The following is a 27,749-nucleotide window of genomic DNA, read 5'->3' as shown; positions in this document are numbered from 1 at the left end:
ACTACTCGACTAGTCGCACCTCAAACCTGACTACGACACTTGTCGTGATATAGTACGGATTCTCAAGATTTGTGCCGCTATGCCGCAAGGGCAATATTAATTTAAGCAACACAACTGGTTCACCAAACAGGTAGTCGGGACAAATTTTGTAGTCGATGTGTGGACACGATTATAACGTAGTAGAGAAAATTAGTAGTCGCGACTCAAATAAGAATTTGTAGTCGCGACTTTAACACTATAGCACACTAGTCGCCCCTGCCTACTTTTGTCTCAAGTAAAGCACGGTTTTTCCTGCGAACCAAATCAAATTTCTAAGTCACTGTTTTCGCAGTGAAAGTTTCGCTGGAGTTGAGCACAATTAGTCAACTGTAGCAAATTTTTGGATGCGAATTGTGACGTGAAGAACAATATGCTGCTAAGCTGTAAAATACGCTTAGCGTAAGCACTATTCCCTGATTACGTAAGCGCTGCGATTCTTTCCTTTAAAAGCCATTGGCCTAGGATCAAACTACATAATAGCTTTTTAAACATAAAAGCAGCTTAACCATGCCTCATGTTCGAGTTGTGAATCCAGATGTTCTGCTCAATTTCTGCACTTTTTGTATAGCAAAATGTTTTCCCTGTTTATTATAAGCAGCTCTATAAAACTGAGCCACTCAACCACCAGAGAAACGTCACCATAATAAAATCTCTGCTTTTGTAATCCTGTCAAAGAGTTTTTGTTTGTCATGGTCTAATTTCCGAACGTAACGCGAAATACTGGAATTAGTTTAGGCAACTGGTCCCCGGCGCGAACAAGGTGCCTTTACCCGTAAATAATTCCAAATCCCGGGCGGTCTATTTTCGTCGTCCACGCTCGTCGCCTGAAATGAACCCGGTCCACGACGCACCATGCTCAGGCTTGTCAAATTTTGGGAACAAGTGTAGACTTGTGCTAGTCGGTAACCGTAAGAAATATTTGTATATTGAACAAAAAACCGCAATAACACCGGTCGAAAATGGGATAAGGACTTGGTCAAGTTAACAATTTACAATTTTGACTATTCAAATCAAGTTTTACGCCGTACCCATGATCTTTGACAAAACTTCCCCGGAAATACAGGTTTTTAAAAATAATTACACTGTTTCTATAAGTTCTGATGCTTTTAAAATGACCATCAATAAAATATATCTTAATCTAGAGCAGTTTTAGGAAGTGTACAACATGTAATTTAATTTTAATCGAATAAATTATGTTTCGGAAAGCTGGGTTTGTTTACACTTCAAGAGCCAATGTGTTTGTGCACAGACACAAAACGTGCAATACATGACGTCATGGTGACGTCGTCCAGAATTTTATGTCGGAAATCACATTAACAGGACCTGATTAGTGTATAGCTGAAAAAAGTTTCAGGATTGGCGGTCTACTTTTTAAGATATGGTGTTAATTAGGTTTGCTAATTAAATATTCATAAGCTTAATTACGGCTTATTAATTAACTTTTTTACGATAAGAATTAAGCTTATGTTCTAAGCTTCAATTTGGTATAATAAACTCACTCTTTCGTATTATGGTTTAGGAGATTAGGCTGCCACAAAAACGTGTACGGGATTTAGGGGAGAAACAAAGAATAGTAATAAAAACAATAAAAATCTAGACGAAAACAATACCTGTTCCGACGGACGGTCGGAACAGCTAAAAAAAAAAACCGAACAAAATCAATGAGTTGTTCGGGCTGTTGCCCGAACACCTAAAAAACAAAAACCGAACAAAATCAAAGAGTTGTTCGGGCTGTTGCCCGAACACCTAAAAAAAAAAACCGAACAAAATCAAAGAGTTGTTCGGGCTGTTGCCCGAACACCTACAAAAAAAACCGAACAAAATCAAAGAGTTGTTCGGGCTGTTGCCCGAACACTTAAAAAAAAACCGAACAAAAACAATGAGTTGCTCGCGCTGTTGTACGAACACCTCTAAAAACCGAACAAAAACAATGAACTGTTCGCGCTGTTGCACGAACACCTATAAAAAAAAAAGAAAAAAAAAAAAAACCGAACAAAAACAATGAGTTGTTCGCGCTGTTGCACGAACACCTAAAAAAAACCCGAACAAAGAGTTGTTCGGGCTGTTGCCCGAACACCTAAAAGAAAAAACCGAACAAAAATAAGAGGTGTTCCGGGCTGTTGGCCCGAACACCTAATAATTAGCATAGGCTATAGAAAGCATGACCAACAAGTACGAAAAGGTGGTGCAAACTCTGTGTACGCAGGTCTCTTAATACACGACAGTCGTCTCTACCCTCACAAAACAAAATGTAGGCCTACTAAAAGATGTATTTTATAGATTTTTTCCTCAATTTTTTATTTAAATTTGTTTCTTCCAATTACTGTTTGATTATGACAGCCCTTTTCCCCTAAATGTCTGCTCTGCAAGATGAAGCCCAGTCGAGCCGGTGCACACATAAAGCTGAGGTTAGGAAAACGCCCCCAGTGTACTGGCGGCTTCACAACACTGTCTGCATACTGATCGAAACGTCGAGTTTAAACCAACGGTTCTTTTAAGAACCACTCCATTTTATTTACAGATTATCATTACATGGTGTTACCGCAAACCTTTCTGCAACAAATTGGAATGTTGCATGCATTTCGACGAAACAACGGTCTGCATCATTAAAACATTTTGTATCTTGACTTTGCTAGGATCGCTTCGCCGTGGGTAATCAGCAGCCAGCCCTCGATACGAAACAAGATTACCAACTTCTCAGCGGTGTTGAGGAAGACAATAAAACAATATTAGTGTTCCAAAGGAAACTTAATACCTCAGACTGCGAGGATGTAGTTCTGAATGTAAGTATAGAAAAAACATGCAGGAAAAATGTGGTGAAAGACTTTTTCCCTTGAAATATTATTCCATGAAATGCTTTACTTTTTGAGAAAACATTAAAACATTTATCAATTCTCGATATCGAGAATAACGGATTTATTTTAAAGGCAGTGGACACTATTGGTAATTACTCAAAATATTTATTAGCATAAAACCTTTCTTGGTAACGAGTAATGGGGAGAGGTTGATAGTGTAAAACATTGTGAGAAACGGCTCCCTCTGAAGTGACGTAGTTTTCGAGAAAGAAGTAATTTTCCACGAATTTGATTTCGAGACCTCAAGTTCAGAATTTGAGGTCTCGAAATCAAGCATCTGAAAGCACACAACTTCGTGTGACAAAGGTGTTTTTTCTTTCATTATTATCTCGCAACTTCGACGACCGATTGAGCTCAAATTTTTACAGGTTGGTTATTTTATGTATATGTTGAGATACACCAAGTGAGAAGACTGGTCTTTGACAATTACAAATAGTGTCTACTGTCTTTAAACACAATTGTCATGACACGGCGAAACGTGCAGAAACAAGGGTGGGTTTTCCTGTTATTTTCTCCCGACTTTACGATGACCGATTGAGCCTAAATTTTCACAGGTTTGTTATTTTATATATAAGTTGTGATACACGAAGTGTGGGCCTTTGGACAATACTGTTTACCGATATTGTGCGATTGCTTTAAGGTGTAAAAACAATACCGGTATTTATTGATGAAAAATATGTACTGGATTGAATGATACCGTGGAACAGGAAGGAACTTTTATTATTTTCATACTCTGGTCAATAAATTTCTTGTTTTTTTCACACACTAAACAAAACGCACGATATACGTACGTAATAATGATCAATAGTTATTGCACACTGACACGATGGGTACAGTAAACAATGGTCGCACTGATGCGAATACTAATGCATGGGGTTCTTTGTGTGGCAACCAACCGTATAGAAAATTAAATTAGCCCATTGTTAGATAGGGACGCTTACACTATAGTTATCACCAAGGTATCATTGTGTTTTTGGTAAAATATAAAAAGTTTCAATTTGAAAATCTCACTGATACAACCCCTTCAGAGAATTATTCACGTCTGATTTCTCAACGGTTGAGAAAAAGGTTTTCAAGACAATTTCCAGTCGCTTTCCTAGTTTGATTGAAGCGACCGAATTCTCTGTTGAAACATAAATGAACCCTTCCCAAGAAATATGCTGATTACAATCACGCATGCGTACAGACAGTAAAGGTTATTGGTAGACCCTTTCGATCAGATTCGGCTCAGGCTAGCTTGGCCCGCGGTTGTTTTGACATTTTGCGCGTGTTTTACGTACGTGCTCATGACTTCAGACGAGCGAACGGAGCCTGGATTCGAATCCAAAGCCGAAGCCGTGGATTCGAAAATCGGTCACTTACTTTTGCAGGAGGCTGCAGACGCACAAACGCGTATAGGCGTCACGACTTCGCCCAAACAAAAAAAGTGTATGTTTCCCTCATTTTGCGATTTCTGTTCATTGCTGATCTTTTAATATTTGCAATGGTTGATTTTATTTCATTATCGATTTAAATCGTAAAGCTCTGATTAATGATGTGTTAACGTTATTTCTTTTTAGTCCGAGACCATTCGCCTGATTTGGTCATACAGTGACAAGGACCCAGACGTCGACAACGGGGGACCAACATACCACGGCCCCGATCATAGAGGCACCAAATCAATCATATTACTCGACTCTGACCATTCAAAAACACAGGTTCCCGCTGATGCCAAAAAGTATGAATTTTGTAACAACAATGTAAGTGAACTTCTAATTCTATTGTCATAAACAAGACATAGCAGTGATGGGTTTGGTGATACAAACATGAGAAAGATGTATGTCATGAGAAAGATTATTGGCAAAAGGGGTCAGCGCAGATTTGGCTTTCAGTGGAAATAAATTATGTGTAGTAATCACAATCAATGGCAGCCATTTTGAAAATTGAAGGTTGTTCTACTTCTACTGAAGTTTGTTCAAAATTCTTATCTGTCAAATTAATATCTTTCTCATAATATCAACTGCGTGCCCAAATACATGCTTGCTTGCATCATCTATATGAGCCACAATCTCCCCAAACAAACGGGGGTGGGTGGGGTGGGGGGGGGGGGGCGGGCGGTCTGGTTGCAATAGTGTTTCACCTTTGTGGATCCCGTTTCAAACATTTGGGCTCTGCTTATGTACTTGGTTGTCAGTCTTCATATAATAATATTGCAGGGTAATCTGATGTGGTTTTTCACTCACAAATCCTAACACAGCTTACATTTCTAAATCGTCTGGTATCTTCAAGCTCAGGCTTACAGTGCAAGACACTTAAAGGCAGTGGACACTATTGGTAATTCTGAAAATAATTATTAGCATAAAACCTTTCTTGGTGACGAGTAATGGGGAGAGGTTGATGGTGTAAATCATTGTGAGAAACGGCTCCCTCTGAGGTGCCATAGTTTTCGAGAAAGACATTTTCCACGAATTTGATTTCGAGACTTTAAAAGGTCTCGAAATCAAGCATCTGAAAGCACACAACTTCGTGTTATACAAGGGTGTTTTTTGTTCTTTAATTATTATCTCGCAACTTCGATCACCGATTGAGCTCAAATTTTCACAGGTTAGTTATTTTATGCATATGTTGAGATACACCAACTGTGAAGGCTAGTCTTTGACAATTACCAATAGCGTCCACTGCCTTTATAAGGATATTTGATGTGTCTTTATCTAAGAAATAATAATATGGGGCCTCATGATCTACAGGAAGTGACAAACGATGTTGAACATGTTGTAGGCCATGATACACAATAATTAAAAATAAATGAAATCGTCCCTAACGAGAATTCTTCATTGAATCTGGCGATCTACCGTACAAAGGTAACTTTAAAACAAATCGAAACCGTTACATAAAAATCGTCGGAATTATTAAATGCTGCTTCGCTCAATGTTTGCTTGTAAATGCTTTTATTTATGTTTTTTGTTTGCGTTGGTGTCGTGTTTGTTTCTTGTAGGTGCGTCCGGAACGACAGCAACAGACGTTATATTGGTGTACATTATTCCAGTTCCCGAAACTACAAAAAAGACATCACATAATACGGGTATGAAATAAAAATATTTACTAGATAGTTATAAATTGTTATAAAAACAATGAACATCCACAAGATATCATCTGGATTCTAAAGCTTATTAATTTGTTGGCATTTGCCGTAACATTTAATCCTCTGCCGACCCTACTGAGGGAATTTAATGATATCTTGACTTAAGTGACAATACAAACTTACAAGAGCAGCTTTCGCTAGTGAATGCATTTCATATTCCAATTACGGATTATTTTTCCTGCGTGTATAACCGCTCTAATTTTTCAACGATATCTCATAAAAGGCAACCACATTTTGAAATGACATGTTCACGGGTTAATGTGACATGATGTTAATATCCATTGTTTTATAATGTCAATGTTATATTTTATAAATACTTTGTATTAAGGCATTCCAGCCTACAGGATTATGCTTTTAATGGGGCATGCTTCCATACAGTTTAAGTCTCTGTTATAAATCGAATTGTTTGTTTTGATGTAGGCCCATTTCATTGTTTGGAAGTAAATGTTATTGGTTGATTGATTGATTGAGTGATTGATTGATTGATTGATTGATTGATTGATTGATTGATTGATTGAATTTATATACAATGATATATCTTTAGTTGTAATAGATTAAAACACTCAAACGGTAAAACAAAACCAGAGAAGTACCTTTCCTTCGGTCACGCTACCACAACTTAAGTGTTCTCCTCACCATTTCCCCTCGAAGTTTGAGCCAGCAATCGATCCAAGCAATATTGTATACCTTTCCCTAAATACCACAATCCAAGTTTTCTCCTCACTACTTCCCCCCACAGTTTGAGCCAGCAGTTGAACCAAGCAGCGTTGGGCATATCCACCATATGCTTCTCTTCGGATGTTACTCACCACTCCAAGACGAAAGTCTCTACAGTTTCTCAGATATCTGCCTCAAGCTCCCTAAAGATATACAAAACTGTTTCTCCGTCATGTTCTCATGGGCAGTGGGAGGCGAGGTAGAGGTCAATCAGGGTCCAATTCCATAAAGCTGCTAAGCACCACAATTTGCTTAGCATGAACTGTCTTCCTTGATAAAAATAGGATTACCAACCAAATTTCCACGTGATTTTCAGGATAAGCAAGCAATTGCTGAATACCAGTAACGCGCAGTATGCCACAAATTGAAGCAAAGTTGTTGCAAGTGCTTAGCAGCTCTATGAAACTGGGCCTACATTATGAGGTGTGTTTTTTTTTGTCAGAGGCATAGTTAGCTACAGAGTGTTTCATTGTGTGATATCAGCGTATTAGGCCTTTTTAATTATGTATGCAAAAAATTACCTTCTCAATCCATTGCAATCAATTAGTCATTTAGATATGGGTGAGTGGCGTAATCTAATGTCACTGATATGGTTGGGGTAATTTTGTGTTAACTACACACCGAACCTAACGAATGGTGTTCGCCATTATCTCAAAAGGCTATGGGATTCTAAAGGTGAGATTATGTAACAAAACGAAACAATTAAAGTAATTGTTAAATGTCAAGGTACTTCTTTAACAACTGCATCCGAAATTGGGTCATCTTCAATTCAATAGTACCTCTTTATCACAGGCCTGTAAAACTTAAACAGCTACTTGAGCGGAATGTTTTTAACGAAAACACTATTTTAACAATTTTGTTTATAATGCGTATGTTCACAATTTAAATGTATAATTTTGATATTTATACACTTAATTAACTGTTAAAAGTCAGGCTCCAACCTCAAGGTTTTGAAAAACTAAAAACACTTCTACTGTTGACGGCGCGCGTCAAAATGACAATGCTTTGACGTCATGCTTGGGAGTTACCGTTGACGGCGCGCGTCAAAATGACAATAGACCTTATCGCAAATACCAATGCGCAAGCGCAGACTGTTGAATGAGGTGCATTGTGGGATATATATGAATCAAATTTTGCTACCAGCTAGACCACAATGCATCTAATTCCAAGCTTTACGCGCGCGCCCCAGTATTTGCGAAAAGGTCTATGCTTTGACGTCATGCTTGGGAGTTTGCTTTGATACATCCAAGCTGCAACAAAGCGGCTATACAAATTGGAGCTCCTAACTATGACGTAAGATCAGCAGAGTTCACGAGTTGACATTTTCGTTAAGCAGTTCTTTAATATTGCAACTTGTGTGGGTTTTAATCAGTTGAAGTGCAAGCAGACCGTTGCCTTCTCTCATTGTTTGGGATTGTTGTTGTGTGTAAACAAAACAGCTTTACAAAATCAAAATAAGAACTTTTCTTCCCTTCAACAATCATTTATTTTGCCATTTTTATTTTATTTTATTTTAACTTTATTTTTCAGGCGTTTGATTTTCCTGATCATGTTGGTTACTCTATCGGTGGTAAAGGGGATCCACTCTTCTTACGTCTGGAAGTACATTATGACAATCCCAGATTACCGGCTGGTAAATTTGAATTGTTCTTATTTTTTTGTCTTGAATAAGATACGGCATACCGTTTCTTTTCTTCACTATTCCATTTTATCTAAATCCGTATCACGTGTGAAATTTAGTTTTCATGAAGTGTTCATTTTATTTAAACAGATTCAAAACATTATACAGCACAGAAAATCGTGAAAAATACTGCAATACACGTGTTAGAGCCAGCTCATGCTTGCGGTGTTCCATATTGAACAATATTTAAGGCGTGACTTTTCCAAATGGTGTATGCCTATGGTGCATCGGACTCAAGTTTTGAGTCCGATGATGGCTTGGGGTCGAATGCTCACATGTGGGGGGGGGGGGGGGGTGACCAAGTTTGAGGAATGGTTTAAATTATGCCTGATGAACCTGGATAAGAATATTGTAAAGCGCCTTGATCTCTTATTATGCGCAGTATAAGAACCTTTTAGTTTTTACCTGGTATATGCTTCGTTTGTGAAAGGGTATACGGGCATCAAGGCATTTTCTCCTTGGTATAAAGGAAACTGTCTAGATTTCTTCTATGAGCATTTCAAGGGCACCAAGGCAATGACCAGGGGGCATTGGGCATTCGCCTTCTTTGCCTCGTGTGAAGTATCTGTGTTATTATTATCATTACCATCACTTGTATTGACATCAAACTTTAATCTCTTTACTGGCAGACTTCAAGGACAGCTCTGGGTTTCGTTTTTACTACACGCCCAACTTAAGACAACATAATGGAGGGGCGTTCCCGGTGGGCATGTTCCCGATGTGGTGGCACATCATACCACCACGGCAAGAGAAATTTAAATCTAGAGGATGGTGTCTCAAGGAATGCACACAATTGGTAAATTATTGTCCCTACCTTTTTTGTTTGTCTTTTTTTTGTAAATTGTTAATAAAAGAATATGTTTGAACATCATTGTAGGCCTGCAGTATTTATATGGCTGGAAACAGTATTTATTAAGTCAATAAGCTCATCGGTTTCAAGTTGACACGAATACCAATACTTCACACAAAATACTTTTGTTTAAAATATTGTCAAGATCACGCTACATAAAATACTCCAAGTGACCAAACGACCCAGAATGAATGACCCGCCAAATTACCAAAACTTAATTCGATTGCCGCAACAGAGGTATCGATTGTGCACAGAACCACCGACGAAACGTAAACTGCCAAATAATCGTGTTTTTTTTGGGATAAAAAACATCAACAATTTGCAGTTATGTAAATCAGCATTTTATTATTTTTGTATTTAACTTGAGCTTCCCAAGTCCTTCCCCAGCCCTTCCCTATTGACCTGTTTTGAGGTATGGTGGACGATATAAGTGTGCACTGTTTGGATTGGATGCATACAGACAGATTTACAAAAACCAACAAGGCTCTATTGTGAGAAACGGCTCCCTCTGAAGTAACGTAGTTTTTGAGAAAGAAGTAATTCCTCATTAGATTTATTGAGTTAGAGACCTCAGCGGAGGTCTTGAACTCAAGCATCTTGAAACACACAACTTGTGCAACAAGGGTGTTTTTTCCTTCCATTATTCTCTCGCAAGTTCGACGACTAATTGAGTTGAAATTTTCACAGGTTTGTTATTTTATGCATATGTTGAGATACACCAAGTGATAAGACTGGTCTTTGACAATTACCAATAGTGTCCAGTGCCTTTAAGCAACGGTGTGCCACAAAATGGCTTATGACAAAGCATCTCCACCAAGACTTGGTGGGCGTGTCCATCATTCTGAGATGGGCCGTTGATTCATTGTTTTAATGATTATTGATAAGGTTGTTTTGTTTTGTTTAAATCTTTGCAGTATTTTCCATCTGACGGCATTAACATGTTTTCTACTTTCGCACACACCCATGCCAGTGGTAAGACAACAGTTTGTTTCCCCAATGAAAAGAAAGTTATACAGCCACTGTTTGCACATTATGGTGTATAGGGCATATATACAGCCTTAATCATTATTTTTCCTCTCATTAAAATTGCTGTCCAAAACCGAGACTGGAAGTTAAAAAATAGTTATTTTCTCTTTATCCCTTATATTTTCGCATTTTGTTATGGCTCTCGTTGTCACTACAAGGTCAAGCGGTTAGATTTCGTCATTTCCGGAATGGGACACACTTAGAGAACTTTATCAACGATGTGCACTTTGATTGCGATTTCCAAGTAAGTCAATTGTTGTGTTTACATTTAAATTAAACGTTCGATCACTTGCTCCAGTTTTGCAGTCTGGGGCCCATTTCACAAAGTGCTGAGATTGATCTCAACTGCAAATCGGCGATCGTAGTTGCTTACTAAGTGTAATGTCAAAATACAAATCATTATGGCGACACAGACTTGTCTATAACGATTGATTTTATTGCCTTTTTGAAAATCAAAATCGAGCCCTGCACAAGTTTCCTGTCCAGTGTGGTATATTAATTATCAGAAATTGTTTATAAGTGTTCCACAATACATAACCGATCTCATATACAACTTCAGTTATCTTCTCGCAACTTACGGTCAGTATTCCAAAATGGAATTTTAATTCACATGGCTGCCGTGTTTTCAGGTTTATGGAATGACCTCCCACAATGACATCAAAACTTCCCCAAATAAGACATTTTCAAGAAGAGACGCAAGACACTTTTTTGTTCTCCGAGGCTCAGTTTTGATTGATTGCAACTTAATGACTGAACGTATCTCTCTTTTGTTCGCCATACCACTCTTGCTAAGAGACAAATGGCGGACAACTCTTTTTGGGTGAAAGACGGGTACTTTCAACTCGATTACACTTTCACTCAGAAAGAATTACTTGGATTGACTTTCACTCCCAAAAGAGCGAAACTGACACCACTCGGACAAGAGAGTAATTTGTTCACTCTTTTACATTAAGAGGGATAATGTTCACTTTTGTTAAAGAACAGGGTATAAACTGAAAATTCTTCACTTTCCCTTGGTTGAATTCTTTTTTTTCAAACAGGCAATACGACATTTGAAAACAGAGAAGACAATCATGCCAGTAAGTATGTGGTTAATAAAAGGTACTTTAGGCAGCGTATATTAAATCACAAGCATTTATTTTGTACTTTCTCAGAATATTTTATGGAAAATTATAAGAATACTTTGGAAAAAGGCCAAAATGAAACTACCGTTTAAGGTTATTTTCCTCATCAAACAAACCTAACCCTAACCCCGGGATTTGAAACTTTGCATGATGGAGATACAATCCTGGGTTTGCAGGGACCATCAACATAAATCTCTCTAAATTATGTGTTCTAAAAAATAAATTTTGAAGTAAAGTTTTGTGCACGCTCTGTATTGTTATAAGTGCCGCCCACCTCGGTCGTTGGTTTTATCCTCTCAAATGAAATAAAAATATTGGCCGTTTTCTTTTCATTTTGTAGGGTGACACTCTTCACACGGAATGCACATTTAACACCGCAGACAGGGAAAATGTTACATACGTAAGTCTTATATTCTTTCTACAACAACTTCCAATTAAGACCGCCATTTTGAAAACGGTGACGACGAATCTTTCCTAGAAAAAACACTAAATAACCTTGGTTTTACAATGACACAAATTAGAAAACGATGATTCTTTGACGATTTAACAGGGTAAGTTGAGAATGGTTTATTCAAAGTCATTTTGCAGATTTAAAATGTGAGATAATAGCCTATTATATTTAGTGACAGAGCATGTGTCGATGGCCTATAAAAACAAAACTTGGATGGAGTTTACTCCAGTTCTTCATATTAAGTTCCATGTTTTGGCGATATACATCATAATAACCAACAAACATTTAGAACCATCAGAACACCTACGGAAGAATAATGACAGAAAAATTAATCCTCTTTCTGCGAGACTAATTGGCTGTGACCACTCCATCCCAAACCGTTCCCCCCCCCCCAACTGTCAGCACCAAACACCATCACTGAACGAGACCAATTGGCTGAGACCACTTCCTCCCAAACCGTTCCCTCCCACCTAAAACTGCCTGCACCAACCACTGACTTTACTGTGTGTACTTCCCCGTCTTATCTTTCAAAAGGGTGGATACGGGAGAACAGATGAAATGTGTTTTAGTATCGTCTACTACTACCCAAAAATCGACAACTTCGGCGACTGTTTTTCCGTCGCTCAGCCTCTTGCAATGCTGCAACGTCTTGGATATAACACAAGGTACTTAGAAAGTTACGGGCACTCAGAAGACGATCAGAGCGTACTGATCGAAACCTAGAGTTGAAACCAACGGTTCTTTTCAGAACCTCTATTAGAGATAGTCGTTACATGGTGTTACCGCAAACCTTTCCATATGGCACTATTGTACTTCTGACTTTCAAATTGGAAATAAGTTTGAGTACACAAAATAAAACACTTTTGCACAAATGAAGAGGATCGACACTTGTGTACAAATGAAGAGGATCGACACTTGTGTACAAATGAAGAGGATCGACACTTGTGTACAAATGAAGAGGATCGACACTTGTGTACAAATGAAGAAGATCGACACTTGTGTACAAATCAAGAGGATCGACACTTGTGTGTCAACCGCCTCTGGATCTATAGAGACATTGCTAATAATTTTGTTTGTGTGTTGTTTTCTTCTTAAGAAAATAAGAAAACATTATGTTTTAAACGATATTGACAGATCGTGATTATGTGGTAATTATACAATCATCAACATGAAGTGTTGTAAGCTGAGACCAAATCAAAAAATGATTGCAAAATATAGCTAATTGCCTGACGATTCGACCTCAGGAGAGTCTTAACAGCACAACCGTAACACAAACAAGTTAACTAATAGGTGTAACAAAAGTAGTCAGCATCGGTACCATTTTGAAGAATCTCAGTTTAATGTGTTATGTGTGAGTGTTGCCATTTTAGCCTATAAGAAAGACTCTGATATAGGGTGGACTTCAGTTGTATTACACCTGCAGCTGATTTCACGAAACGCTAGGATTAATCCTATTAACTTGGGTCCTACGTCTTCGGATAGGGAACTTAACTCGTCCTTAGTCCTAAGATTAATCCTAACTTAGGAAGAGTTTGGTGAAATCGACGGCAGGTCCTTATGGTTGGTATAGCAGTTAAATACAGCTAATTATATTTTCTCACAAAAACGATCGACATTCATACACGACTGCTGATACAAACAAACAATAGTACATCCAAAAACGGTTGCTTCATTTCTTCCCATTACAGTGATCTACCACTCGAGATGGATCAAGCCACCACCGTCAACGCCTTTGAAACCTTCAACTGGAAGGATCCAAACTTCATCTCAGAATACACACAAGCTTTGAATGACGTGAGCTTGTACTTCAGATGTGATAACCAAACAAGATTAGAACAATTGGTGGGTATAATGCTGGTTATAGGCACACTAAATAGGCCGTTGCTAGATCAATGAGCGGTCTCTGCTCATAAGGCATGTGCTTTGAACATTCCTCAAACTTTCTCAATACCCTTGGCAGACAATCTCAAGTAAATCTCTCTGATTATGCTTTACGTTACAACTCCAACTTTGAAAGCGAAAACAATGAGGACAAGCTTAAATACCCTTAACCATTTTACTGCAACTATCGGTCTGTTTATACTAAGTAAAAATATAAAGTGGTGTTTTTTCTTTGAATCTTTCAGGATCCTTTTGCCGACTGGAAGGTACCACAGTATGACTACTCCGACGACGAAGACACTACTTGTTAATAGTGACTTTGTAAAAACGGGCATTTGCCGTTTTCTATACAAGCCTTTTGGCTCATCCTCCTCATAATTCTCAGGTTTTTAATTTATTGGTTACCACTGTTGGTTAAAACATAAAGCGGAAAACAATGGTACCTGAATACCCGTATATGCCTATAAGAGCTGTTTGTATAACCCAACATACACATTAAATAAACACCATGTGAACGTTATAAGCTCGTTTCGACTCGGGAGTCTGAGTCGCCAGAAAACTGTGGAAAAAAAAACCCGCTGTCTTTTGTAATCATCAGATTTTTGACTCGTGTAATCACTGTACAGGCAAAAACATTGCAAGGAAAAATGTCCACCTTTATAATAATAGGCTGTTGGTAAATCTGGGATCATTTATTTGTTTGATGTAACAAAGAGCACAACCTAAGAACCTATATTCATTCTGTTTCACGTTGAGAATTCTGTAGTTTTACAAATTTCCTTTAGGGAGGAGTACGCAGGTTCGGGGGGGGGGGGCGTGAATAGCTAATGTATCAGTTAATGTTTCAGTTAATTTGTTTCACACGATTTTACTCAATTCAAAGACAAGAAAGGATATTAATGTTTCTGTTACATGAATAATTCATCAATATTTTAATCATCTAGCCTTTCAAAGAGTAATTTGAAAATAGCTTCCCTAAAAATTGTATCAACAAATTGGATACTTCAAAAACGTGAGGTTTTGGTGAGGTGTCATCTTTTGTCCTCCGCTGCCGTCTGTGGCTCGTCCTAATAGACTGGCATGATACCCTACCCCAATTTCATAAAGCCTGTAAGCATACAAAATTGCTAAGCACAGACAGTTTTTGCTCAACAGAAACTGGAGTACCAGCTAAAGTTCCATAAAGTTTACATTGTTGCAACTGGTGCACCACTCATTTGTTTCGCTTAGCAAAGAACTTGCTCAGCTGACAGCAGTACTTTCTGCTTCAACAGCTTTATGACACTGGACCCCTGTCTTTATCAGCATTCACGAGTCTCACGTTTTGGCTCAGCCTTTATGGCCGAGCCTAGACTTGATTCAAGTCCCATTCTCGAGTGAGAGGCCCCTAAGCATATCACGCCAACTTACTATCAAACAACCCAGAGCATACAGTACAATGCGCACTCGCCGTCAAAATGTGGTCCAGAGAATGGGACTTGACGAGGTCGTTTCTTACTCTGCACTTGCGGACCAGGTTTGTGAATGCAGAGCATCACAAAACAGTAGTTTTCTGGGGATGGCACGGGATTGGGTCAAGTCTAGGCCCAGCCTAGCCCGAATATCTGCAGTTCTAGAAACTTGGCCAAGGGCAACAAGAAGGTTGGTAAAATACTAGCATCTTAACTTATTCCAGGGGCTGGTGGTTCGATTCCAACTTATAAATCTGTATTTCTGGTTAATTCTTAGCGGTCTAAAAAAAGTTAAATGCCTGACGTTATGACCCTCTAGCAGGGTTAGTCTTCGAGAAAGACACTGCTAGAGTCCAAAAATCAGGCCACCATTACCTATTTTTTCGTATTTATACCATTTCGTCCTTTTGGTTGGTGAGCAGTTTGCAACAGCTAATTCTGTTTTCTTTTTCAAGGAACACGTTGCCTTGGATCGGTCGAGTTGGTCTTTGAAAAGCGTATGTAACCGTTTGTTATAGAATGCATATGATTAGAAAGATATTTTAATAGTAGAATATAATGATCCACACAAGTATCACTCAAAGTTGCGTGGTTTTCATTTTACCTCCTCGACAAACACGGTTGGCCATTTATGGAAGTCAAATGTTTGACTCCCATAAATGGCCGACCATGTTAGTATAAGGAAAATCACGCAATTTCGAGGCAAATGTGTGTGGATCATTGTATTCTACTTTTTAATCATCTTTCTAACCATACGCATTTTATAACAAACGGTTAGGAACGCTTTTCAAAGACTAACTCGACCGATCCAAGGCAACGTGTTCCTTTAACATTTCACTCACTAGAGAGGTACATTCATTGTGTACTGCTAATTTGCATTAATTTATTTACATTCAATTTCTCTCTCAGACTTAAAAACGAAATAATAAATACAATTCAATTACATCTATTTACAATCGAAGTAACTTACCTAAGTACATGTACATGATTTAAGCGTAGTGTAAAGCTTAAACGATTATTGCAAAATGATAGTTTGGCCCCTGTGGAAACACATTTAGAAAGTCCAAATGCACTTTAGGTTACAAAGTCTATTGTACATTGAAACAGAATGACATGTCTAAAAACTACTGAAGCCATGGCAATGGGAGACTTTTGAGACGCTGGCGGCAAGAGACATACATGTATCGGTCCCTCTCTGCGGCTCTGAGCGTGCACACACATGCTCAGTCTTGTATGCGTAGGTCTGAGCACGTACACTACTGGCGAAATCTTTAGCTTAGTTCATGTCAGCTTCCACATCGAACCTTTGACTGAACATTTCAAAACTTTGTATTTCTCGAAGTCGCACATGTAAGGCATCAAAATGTCACACTGAAAAACATTTTGAAAATGGTCGACAACAATGAGTATTGAAATTCCTTCATCATAGAAACCAGCATGAATGTTAGAGAGAGAGGTGTCTCTAAGCTTTGTAAGAAACCCTGTTCTTCATTTGGATACAGCGCCTTATCTTACGTTCGGGCACCTCATCATCATGGACTACTGACTAAAACCCTGACAATAGCGCTACCTGACAACCAACAAAGTTTCATTGGCTTTAGTAGGTATTAATATGAACGAGAAAAAATGGATTGAATACGGTAATCTTTTTGGAGCCAATAATCTCTTCCATCATCTCTGTTCTGTCATTTCACAGTCGACATCTTCATGCGTTCTTTTCATTCCTATGGACAAACCAAAAATAAAAACTGACGTTCACCTTGAAGACAGTAGACACTATTGGTAATTGTCAAAGACCAGTCTTCTCACTTGGTGTATCTAAACATATGCATAAAATAACAAACCTGTGAAAATTTGAGCTCACTTGGGCGTCGAAGTTGCGAGATGAGAATGAAAGAAAAACACCCTTGTCACACGAAGTTGTGTGCTTTAAGATGATCGATTTCGAGACCTCAAATTCTAAACTTGAGGTCTCTAAATCAAATCTGTGAAAAAATTACTTCTTTCTCGAAAACTACATCACTTCAGAGGGAGCCGTTTCTCACAATGTTTTATACTATCAACCTCTCCCCATTACTTGTTACCAAGTGTGGTTTTATGCTGATAATTATTTTGAGTAATTACCAATAGTGTCCACTGCCTTTAAAAAGGCACCCCTAATGTCAAAAGAGTTTGTGGTGCACCCATTTTCTAATGAGGTAAAGTTCTTATGAAAGAGGAAAACCATTTCAAGTTTAACCTGAAAACTGTTTGAGTTGACTCTAACCTGAGTTTGTCTCTAAGGGCCTTGTCACATGAGGCAACTTTTGCAGGCAACTTGGAGGCAACCAACTGCAGTGCATACTACAGGACCACTTTGGTAGCCTTCAAGTTATTTTTTCGAACATTGTCTTACAATACATAGGAAAAATATGTGAACATTGAAATGTGACTGTATTTCCTTCTTGGAAATTGCCTGAAACTGGTTGCCTATAAATTGCCTCGGTGACATGGCCTTTAAGCTCATCTTTCGACTGCTTACACAAACCTTAAGGCCCTGTCACACCTTGACGTTTAGGCCCCTGTATGCCGACGTATGCAAATTTTAGCGAATACCCTGGCGTACGTCGAATAAGTTATGGGTAATATTTGGATAAGTTAAGAGCACGCTGAAACACACTGATATACGTCTTTGTAAGGCGAGGTCGTCGAGAACTTTTGTGCATACTCACAAATTCTCGACGTATGTCAGCGTGTGGCTCATAAGATCCGCATAAGTTGTAGGTAAGTTATACGATCGATGACACACGTTCACACGTTACTTGTAAGTTAATGTCAAACGTATTTGACATGTTCCAGACGACCACAGAACTTACTGAACGTGTTTCTAACTTACAGCTAACGTATAATGGCCTAATGGCAGCATTTATGGGAATCGGTATAATACAAATTGGGTTCGCAGGAGGATACTACGATGTCAAGTGCAGTTATTATTTCAATCGTCGAGAGGCACCCTCTTTGTAGGCTACTACATGTGATCGTTGGCAATACGCTGCCGCGCTATGCAGCAGTTAGACTATCATAGAACATAAGTTGTGAACGCCGTCAACACGCTAAGCATTCGCTGTGTAAACGTTCTATGTAAGTTACTAATTTTGGTATGCATTTGCCAACTCGTTATGAATACGCTTTGAATACGCTAAAAATTTATAAAATCCATCGATAGTTCAGCGTATGGCAACGTTTTAGAGAAATGTTCATACGTTGGCATCAATTAAGGGCCGTGTCCACACGAGGCAATTTATAGGCAACCAGCTCCAGGCAGTCTCCAAGAAGTGAAAAACATTTCACTTCTCACAAAATGTTGGAGATTATTTGACACTGTTGGGAAAAAATGTCATATGTCATGCTGCACAGTTGGATGCCCTAAAGTTGCCGTACAAATTGCCCAAGTGACAAGGCGATTCAAATCCTACCTATGTTTTCAATATTTTGGAGGTTCTACAGAGTTAATTTATAAAAACATCCCCCAAAAAATAAAATAATTAAAAGTCTTAGTGTCAATGTGCATTAAAGGCAATGGACACTATTGGTAATTACTCAATAATAATTATTATCATGAAACCTTACTTGATTACTAGTAATGGGGAGTGGTTGATAGTATAAAACATTGTGAGAAACCGCTCCATCAATGTAGTTTTCGAGAAAGAAGTAATTTTCCACAAATTTGATTTCGAGACCTCACAATTAGATTTTGAGGTCTCGAAATCAAGCATCTGAAAGCACACAACTTCGTGTGACAAGGGTGTTTTTTCTTTCATTATTTTCTCGCAACCTCGATGACCGATTGAGTTCAAATTTTCACAGCTTTGCTATTTTATGCATATGTATAGATACACCCACTTTGAAGAGTAGTCTTTGACAATTACCAATAGTGTCCAGTGTCTTTATATTTGATACCACTCCCTCCCCAAAGCCAAACAGCATAATCAAACCAAAATAATATACATCTTATGATAGCCCTCCTCCCCCTCCCCCAAAAAGGTAAACAATAAATATTCGTCTCTTGACTATTGTTTTTCCATCCAATAAGACTGGTCAGGATTTGGAATGATGAAAGCTCACCTGACGTTTGTGGCCTGTCTTGTAATGGAATCTGCAACCTAGCTGTAAATATCGGCTCATATTCCTTGAAAGGAAAACACAATTATTTGATATGTTTAAGAACCGATTACTTGGCACAGTCCAGTCTTATCAGAATCGGAATCCGCAATTGAGTTACCCACAGAGTGGAGTATTTTTGTTTGATTTTGAAATAACTCCTGATTAAAACAGGGGTTTAGGAATAGGCAAGCTTCATGAACACAGTATAAAATACATGTGGAGTTGCCAGTTCCTTGGAAATTCCAAAACAAAATTAAACTGCTGACTCCGCCAACAGCCAGGGCCCAATTTCATAAAGCCTGTAAGCACAAAAACTTGCTAAGCACAGAAAAGTTTTGCTTTACAGATACAAGTTACCAGCCAAAATGAAATTAAGTCTACAATGTTGTGACTGGTGCCCAACTCAATTTTTGCTTAGCAGAGAAATTTGTTAAGCAGTTAATAGCTAGGCCTACATAGTTGTAGTATTAAGCATGAGTACCTCCGGGTTACCAAACCGAGTGTTCATTTCTTTTTAAAAGAAAAAAATGCATAAAGTTTGAATTAAGTATGGGTTGGCAATTGGGTTAAATTTCACCAGGAATTTCCTGGGGATTTATTTCCAGAAATTGGCTCTGTAGTGTGAAAAGGGATGGAGCATATTAAAATATTGAAACTCAATATTTATTTACATATAATTGCAAAATGAACATACACAGTATTATAAAGATGGTCTATTGAACAAAGAGGTGTACAGAACTGCTAGAATAATAATTAAAGGGGACACAATGAAAAATAAAGAGGTGAAATGGAGGCATACTAAAAAGACAAATTTTTGTACGGAAACACCTTATATACAAAACTTACAGCTAGCTGCCTCATAAATCCTTCATTAGGACTGATACAAAACCTCTTCTGCTGTACGTATCGAACAGCATCCCTGAATCAATCAAACATAGAAGAACAAGATGTATTAAAATAGAAATTCATACATTGCTGAATGTGTTAGGGGCATAGTTAAGCCTGGGCGACTAGTGCGACTAGTGTCAAAATCGCAACTATTGATTGCTTAGTCGAGTCGGGACTACTACCTTTCATCTAAACTATTTAAGATAAATCTCCAGAAACTAGTTTCCACTGTCCCAAGCTCCTCACACAATCATGCGAGTGGTTGTTTGTTTATCCCTTGCCTTGACTCATTTGTGTGACTCAAACCCAAGTAAACTCAAATGCACCCACTGACACAAGGATCTTGACTTACTTGAATGACAACCCAAAGGTTTCCATGATGTAAGCAATGACAAGAGCCGCACTGTGGGAAAATAAATTAATTGCGAATTAGCATGTAAACAATTATTGAATAGTACAGCTACAATTTTCACCTACAAAAACCCAAGACATTAATTGTGGGATGAATAAGCTCTTTGATTGAAAATCCTAAAATAACATAAAAATGTCACTTTAAAAATGGGATTAACCCTCCTACTATGTGACCATTGAATATCATCCACTGTGGTTTTGGTTGGTCAACATGCTGGTACCAAGAGTAGGAGGGTTATACAAATGGTGTGTTATGCAATATGGCTATATATACAAATGCTTAACAAAAATATGCAAGGCATTATATTTAGTTGAATGGTTTCAAATGGTTGGGAAACTTAATGGCACCAAGAGTAGGAGGGTTAAAAGTATACAAATGGTCCATTTTGGTAATAGGCCTATCTACAAATGCTACCACAAAAGAAACAATGCATTAAAATTAGTTAAGTGATTTCAAATGTAGTTGAACAGCTTAATAGCACCACCAGTAGGAGGGTTAAGAGTATACAAATGGTCCATTTAGGTACTAGGCCTATTAAAAATGCTACCACAAAAAAACCCAATGCATTTTATTTTAGACTGTTAATAATCATACGCAATACAACAAACAATCAACACCTTGCTATGGCCGCATCTTCTCTGCTAGTATTTGCTTAATAGCAGAAAAAGCAGGCCTGAAACTTGCACTTGAAATGCTCTCAGTATATATTTACAGTTTTCAAATAGTGTGCCCTTAACCAAGGAGAAAAAGCCTTGGTGCCCTTGCCCTTTCAAAATGAGGCATACAGGACTAAAGAAGGTTAGGGCAAGTTTTTGCTTTAGCAGTTCCACAAATATTGGGCTCATGCTAAATACATTTTCATGGAAAATGCAGTTTTTTAATCAATAAAAAACAGGCAAACTTGAAAAAGAGACTGAGGATTATAAGAAAATATATCACACACATGGAATATTATGGGTAGATGGGAAAGGATAAAATGTGGAATGTGATTGGCGAGTACAATTGTTGACAAATGCAGAATAAAGACAAGGTAGAATCTAAAACGTATTGTACAATTTTAGAACTTATTTAAAAACTACAAAAGTGGACATTAAAGTCACCTGGAAGTGGTATTTTTTCAAAATAAAGCTTTTGTCACTAATATATGTGTTTTGATGAGTTGAATGTGAATAAACAGTTAACTAAGGTTTTAAAAAATCAGTTCTTATGTTATTTACAAATTTAAGAGTAGACCCCGACCGGAGAGGGCGCTGTTCGTGACGTCAATCGAGGCAGACTTTGCCTGTAATGCGTAGAGTAAACACAATTGCAAAGTACATGTACGGACCAAGTCGTGAGTTTGTACGTTTCAAAAAAAAAAAAAATGTTTTTTCCGGCAATGCCGACAAGGTGTTTTGCTGCTGAATGCAGAAAAACACTTTTTGAAATGTACCAACTCACGACTTGGACGTACATGTACTTTGCACGTGTGTTTACTATACGCATTGCAGGCAAAGTCTGCCTTGAATGATGTCACAAAAGGGGTAGGCGAAGTCAGCCCCCCAAACAACTTTATATATTTTTTAAACATATAAATCGTGACAAACAATTACTAAAAAAATTGTTTTATTGTTCGTAAGCATATATACTCTTATGTTTGAAAGAAAAAAAATTCTATTTCCAGGTGACTTTAAATTAGTTTATGATTAAAAGAAACACACAACTAACTTTTACACAAACGCAAAAAATGGAATACAAACAAAACAAGGTAGAAAACAACAGTTTTGTTTAATTTAACTCCATTTTAGGGAGTTATTTCAAAGTTACAAAAATGTTCATTAAATTAAAAAAAAAAACTATAAAAAAACTAATACATTTAACAAAAAGGCAACAATACATATATATATATAAATTGTTACCAATGGAAAGATTATAAAATAAAATACTGAATATTGATGAGACCTACCTTCTTGACATTCCGGCATTTCCATGGACCAATGTTTTCCCTCCAAAGAGAGAACACTTATCAATGAACTCCTTAACCTTCAGTAGACACAAACAAATGCTCTTCAAAATGATTGGTAACACGAAAGATAGCTCTGCAGTATTTCTAACAATGTGAGGCACTGATGTGAGGGCATGTTGAATGGTACAATTCCAGATACTGTGCGCCTTATACATTTTATGATATTATTATTATGTTTGAACCTAAGTTCCTATGTTTTACTGTACAACGAGTAAAACAAACTGTAAACTGGGAGTTGAAAAGCTTGTTACTTCCTACAACAAAATGCAGCAGTTACAACTGAGTTAGAAATAGCAAATTTAAACGGTACCTTTGGAAAATGTGCGATTATGTTTTCACTTGTGCTGTCTGCAACATTCAAAACCAAATACCTGTAGAGAAAGAAAGTAAGAATTGTACAATCATTGAGTGCCTTTCTTTATTTCAATTTGGAAAACAAATTGACATGTTTCTCAAGACTTATAAGTATTGACAAATTAACTAGATGTCAGCATCTCAATAAACAGCATCTCTTGTGACATTAGTTACTGCTTGTTCATTCTGCATAGGAAAAAAATCATGAATGATGGATGGATGTACAGAAATTAAACAAGAAATATGGAGAAGAACAACAATGCATGAACTCCCTGCCATTTGACTCATTTACTTGGAATCCTCATTCTGAACAAATTGAGCAAGTTTCTTTAGGGTCAACTCAACTAGACTACAGGTCACTGGTCATGTAGCTCAGTCATTGTGCCAACCGGGCTATGGCAGGTTTATTGTCAGTGGTCCAGAGCGTATATAAGGTCCTGTGATTTATTGTCCCAGAGCTAACATACATGTAGCTTGATATTGGTATTTCCAGCCCTGTAGGTGACTGACCAGTGCTAAAATTACTTGACTTTGGTCAGTGGTTCAGTGGTTAGTTCAAACCCTCTGGATTACTGACCCCAAAATGGCACAACTGGACCAAGGCTAGTGGTCCAGTTGGTAGTTTTAGCTTTGTGGGTTTCAGACAGTGGTCCAGTGGTTATTTCAAACCCTGTGGATTACTGACCAAGTACTAACATAACTAGACAGAGGCTAGTGGTCCAGTTGGTATTTTTAGCTTTGTAGGTTTCAGACAGTGGTCCAGTGGTTATTTCAAACCCTGTGGATTACTGACCAAGTACTAACATAACTAGACAGAGGCTAGTGGTCCAGTTGGTATTTTTAGCTTTGTGCGTTTCAGACAGTGGTCCAGTGGTTAGTTCAAACCCTTTGGATTACTGGCCAAGTACTAACATAACTGGACGGTCAAGAGGGTATTTCAAGCACTGTAGGTTACTGACCAGTGCTAACACAACCAGACTCAGGCTTGAGGTCCAGTTGGCATTTTTAGCTCTGTGGATTGCTGGCTCAGAGCTCACATAACTGGACTCTGGCCTCTGGTCCATTTTGTAATTTTGGCGCTGTGGATTTCAGACTCTGGCCAATGGTCCACTGTGTATTTCAAGCCCTCGAGGTGCCATTTTCACCCTCGGGTGTACAAAACGCCATGGACCCCGTCATAGCGTGCAACAATTGTATATTGGTTACTGGCCCTGTGTTAACCTTATTGGACTCTGGCCAATGGACGACTGTGTATTTCAAGCCCTGTGGGTTACTGTTCCTGCGTTAACCTTATTGGTCTCTGGCCAATGGTCCACTGTGTATTTCAAACCCTGTGGGTTACTGGCCCCGTGTTAACCTTATTGGACTCTGGCCAATGGTCCAGTGGGTATTTCAAGCCCTGTGGATAACTGGCCGAGTAATAACATAACTGGATCGTCAAGAGGGTATTTCAAGCACTGTAGGTTACTGACCAGTGCTAACACAACCGGACTCAGACTTGAGGTCCAGTTGGCATTTTTAGCTCTGTGAATTGCTGGCCCAGAGCTCACATAACTGGACTCTGGCCTGTGGTCCATTTGGTAATTTTGGCGCTGTGGACTTCAGACTCTGGCCAATGGTCCACTGTGTATTTCAAGCCCTGTGGGTTACTGGCCCTGTGTTAACCTTATTGGACTCTGGCCAATGGTCCACTGTGTATTTCAAGCCCTGTGGATTACTGGCCCTGTGTTAACCTTATTGGACTCTGGCCAATGATCAAGTAAGTGCTAACATAACTGGAGTCGGGCTAGTGACCCACTGTGTATTTCAAGCCATGTGGGTTACTGGCCCAGTGTTAACATTACTGGACTCTGAACAGACGTCCAGTGGGTACTCCACACCCCGATATCTCACACAAACTTACTCAAAGTTCTCTGGAAAGTTAGGCTTGATGAACTGAGCTTCGATATCTTGCCGAATGCAGACAATGTGCGTGATACCGTGATCCAACAACACTTGCAGCTAAAGAAAAAAGACAATAGAAATCATGTGGATTGTACAAAATCAGTAACCAGATCGGTATGGTTTGTTCATTCAAGAGATTAAACAAAGCTGGTTTAAAGGCAGTGGACACTATTAGTAACTGTCAAAGACTAGCCTTCACACTTGGTGTATCTCGACATATGCATAAAATAACAAACCTGTGAAAATTTGAGGTCAATCGGTCATCGAACTTGCGAGATAATAACGAAAGCAAAAAAACACCCTTGTCACATGAAGTTGTGTGCGTTTAGATGGTTGATTTCGAGACCTCAAGTTCTAAATCTGAGGTCTCGAAATCAAATTCGTGGAAAATTTCTTCTTTCTCGAAAACTATGGCACTTCAGAGGGAGCCGTTTCTCACAATGTTTTAAACCATCAACCTCTCCACATTACTCGTCACCAAGAAAGGTTTTATGCTAATAATTATTTTGAGTAATTACCAATAGTGTCCACTGCCTTTAAAAAAAAAGCGTTCGAGGAACAAAAAGAAATATTATCCACAATAAAAGATATGATTTCTTGATCTGAATTTAGTCATATTTATTCAGAACAACAAAAGTGTCAGCAACAAAACATGACACAGTACAAGAATAAAGCTATGGAAAATACAAAATCAGCTGAAACTTTTAAATGGGACTTTTAGTGTTTCTTTCTTTAAAAATATCAGCATTAAATTTCCAGGAACATAATCAATCGATACCCCTACTTTTGAGTTTCTCATGGGATGAAGTGTTGGTCTGAAAAGCACGGGGTGGAGATAGTTGCTAGCTACCCATAAACCAACTCAACTCTGATTTATGAAGTTTGCTTTTGTTCAGCTTATTACAAATAAAATGCAACATCTACTACTACTACTACTAATAATACGTGTAATGCGCACATATCCACCTTGCTGGGTGGTCAAAGCACAGTAAAAACTAAAAACAAAACAAAAACAAAACAAAGAAAAACAGACACAACCAAATTAGTCCTTGAAAACTTGTGACATAAGATAAGTTTTGAGAAGAGATTTGAATGTTGTGGTACAAAGACAAGATCTAAGATTTGCTTGAGTAGTAGAGTTCCAGATGCGTGGCGCAGCTGAAGAAAAAGATATGTCACCCCATGAGTGTCAAGACTTGGGTTCAATGAGGAGAAGCATGGAACTTGATAGAAGATTCCATAATGAAGTGTAAACTTGAAGCAATAGTGGGGAGCCTTGCCATTAAGAGCTTTGTGGACAGTGAGCATCAGCTTGAAGATGATTCGTTGAGAGATAGGGAGCCAGTGTAATTGTTTCAGAATGGGGTTGATAGAACAGGATTTTCTAGACAGTGTCACAATGCGGGCAGCAGTATTTTGGAGGCGTTGAAGTCGGGAGATCTGGTTGTTAGGAAGACTGTAGAGAAGAGAACGACCGTACTCACAAATAAAAGACAGAATCATTTGGATAAACAATAATAGCAGGAACCTACAAGAAAAGAGCAAATATGACCAATGATAATGATACTGAAAAATACAACAATAATGTTGTTACATTTTAGCTGTGACTAGAGTAAGGAGGAGAGCTTCAAATAAACAAAGGCTGTGTTCAATTACCATTTGAACTGAGGGAGAGCAAAACTTCTGTAAAAACTCACTTTGCATTTCATTGCTGCTGCATATGGTCCAAGAAACAAGCCTGGCACTATTTCCTGAAAATGAAAAAAGAGTCAAAGAAATAGATCCAATTTTTTTTCAAAGTTAAAGAAAACACTTAAATTATTTTGTAAAAGTTTAAAGAAAATCTTAAGTTGATGTAAAAATCAACCAAAACTAAAATCGAAAGAAGCCAAGACCTGCAAATTGGCTATGAAATACGGAAAAAAGTCTTACATACTAGATAGGCCATCACATGTATCTTTTAGAAACTTACATATATTTTACACTTATCGTGGCTATCAATCATTTCTCGACCTATCTCGTACTTCCAAAGTTTGTGTTTATTTTTATGTGGCAGCTTTATGCTTCTGTAAAACAAAACATTTTCCTGAACAACTTGAAAGTTTTTTGGAGGCTACTAATACTACTAACCTGCATCTCCCTTCTGGCACTGTAAACCCAGTCCTGTGTAATAAACAAATAATAATAGTTGTTAATACTAAATATTGGAATCAAGTTGAACACTGTTAGTGTGAGTGTTAAAACAATTATAAATAGTAGTGTCTATCTCAAGAGGAAGGCCACAATCAAAGTCCAGTCAACAGTCACAGCCGATTGGGAATTCAAACCCACACAGAAAAGTTTCTCGCTCATATCTTATCAAACCCTAAAAGTAAACTTAAAAGTTCGGAAAAGTTTCCGTATGGCGCCACCACTTTTTCATTCGATATGAAATAATAAAGTATCTTATTTACCTCAATGAGATATCCCTTTTTGTAAAAATGAGTGAAAAAGTAGTGGCGCCATACGGAAAGTTATCCAAACGATTGCATTTATCGTTTGAACTGCAAGTCAGTGCTCATGTCACAGTTTATTATAACATTATGATTTCTAAATAATTGTAAGAAAATTTAGAAATAAGATTAAGAAGGGAAAAAAAACATTTACTAAAGTCCTTACCGGCGTTTCTTCTGCATTTATCATTGGAATCTCAGGAAACTTCAAATCTAGATAGCTTTCCATGTTCGCAGTTTTTACAGCAGTGGAAAAACTATAAAGAAATTGAAATGTTTACAGGGACACTTTTCACATGTCTCACGCCTTCTCTC

The 27,749-nt window shown here is 38.0% G+C and overlaps 2 protein-coding genes across 2 annotated transcripts in view; one reads left to right on the top strand and one right to left on the bottom strand.

The window, feature by feature from the left end:
* Positions 1–16,489, top strand: part of LOC139937131 (DBH-like monooxygenase protein 1) — a 21,705-nt gene extending 5,216 nt beyond the window's left edge. Inside the window, exons 2-14 of the mRNA XM_071932139.1 lie at positions 2,676–2,822; positions 4,454–4,633; positions 5,869–5,955; positions 6,755–6,931; positions 8,263–8,365; positions 9,043–9,209; positions 10,178–10,235; positions 10,448–10,533; positions 11,330–11,368; positions 11,754–11,813; positions 12,399–12,529; positions 13,553–13,706; positions 13,991–16,489. Coding sequence (XP_071788240.1) covers positions 2,676–2,822; positions 4,454–4,633; positions 5,869–5,955; positions 6,755–6,931; positions 8,263–8,365; positions 9,043–9,209; positions 10,178–10,235; positions 10,448–10,533; positions 11,330–11,368; positions 11,754–11,813; positions 12,399–12,529; positions 13,553–13,706; positions 13,991–14,056 — 1,455 coding nt within the window. The 3' untranslated portion in view covers positions 14,057–16,489. The remainder of the gene's footprint in view (positions 1–2,675; positions 2,823–4,453; positions 4,634–5,868; positions 5,956–6,754; positions 6,932–8,262; positions 8,366–9,042; positions 9,210–10,177; positions 10,236–10,447; positions 10,534–11,329; positions 11,369–11,753; positions 11,814–12,398; positions 12,530–13,552; positions 13,707–13,990) is intronic.
* On the bottom strand, positions 15,978–27,749 carry LOC139937120 (serine/threonine/tyrosine-interacting protein-like). The gene is made up of 10 exons (XM_071932128.1): positions 27,601–27,749; positions 27,073–27,105; positions 26,640–26,693; positions 24,902–24,999; positions 22,955–23,015; positions 22,585–22,661; positions 20,580–20,630; positions 20,186–20,258; positions 19,301–19,364; positions 15,978–16,920 (listed from the first exon to the last, which is right to left on the bottom strand). Exons 1-10 carry the CDS (start codon positions 27,661–27,663, stop codon positions 16,868–16,870), a joined length of 627 nt encoding a protein of 208 aa, XP_071788229.1. The 5' UTR covers positions 27,664–27,749; the 3' UTR covers positions 15,978–16,867.

The sequence above is a fragment of the Asterias amurensis genome, chromosome 1, assembly GCF_032118995.1.
Source record: "Asterias amurensis chromosome 1, ASM3211899v1".
Taxonomy (NCBI): domain Eukaryota; kingdom Metazoa; phylum Echinodermata; class Asteroidea; order Forcipulatida; family Asteriidae; genus Asterias; species Asterias amurensis.
This window is presented reverse-complemented; position numbering and strand designations above follow the sequence as displayed.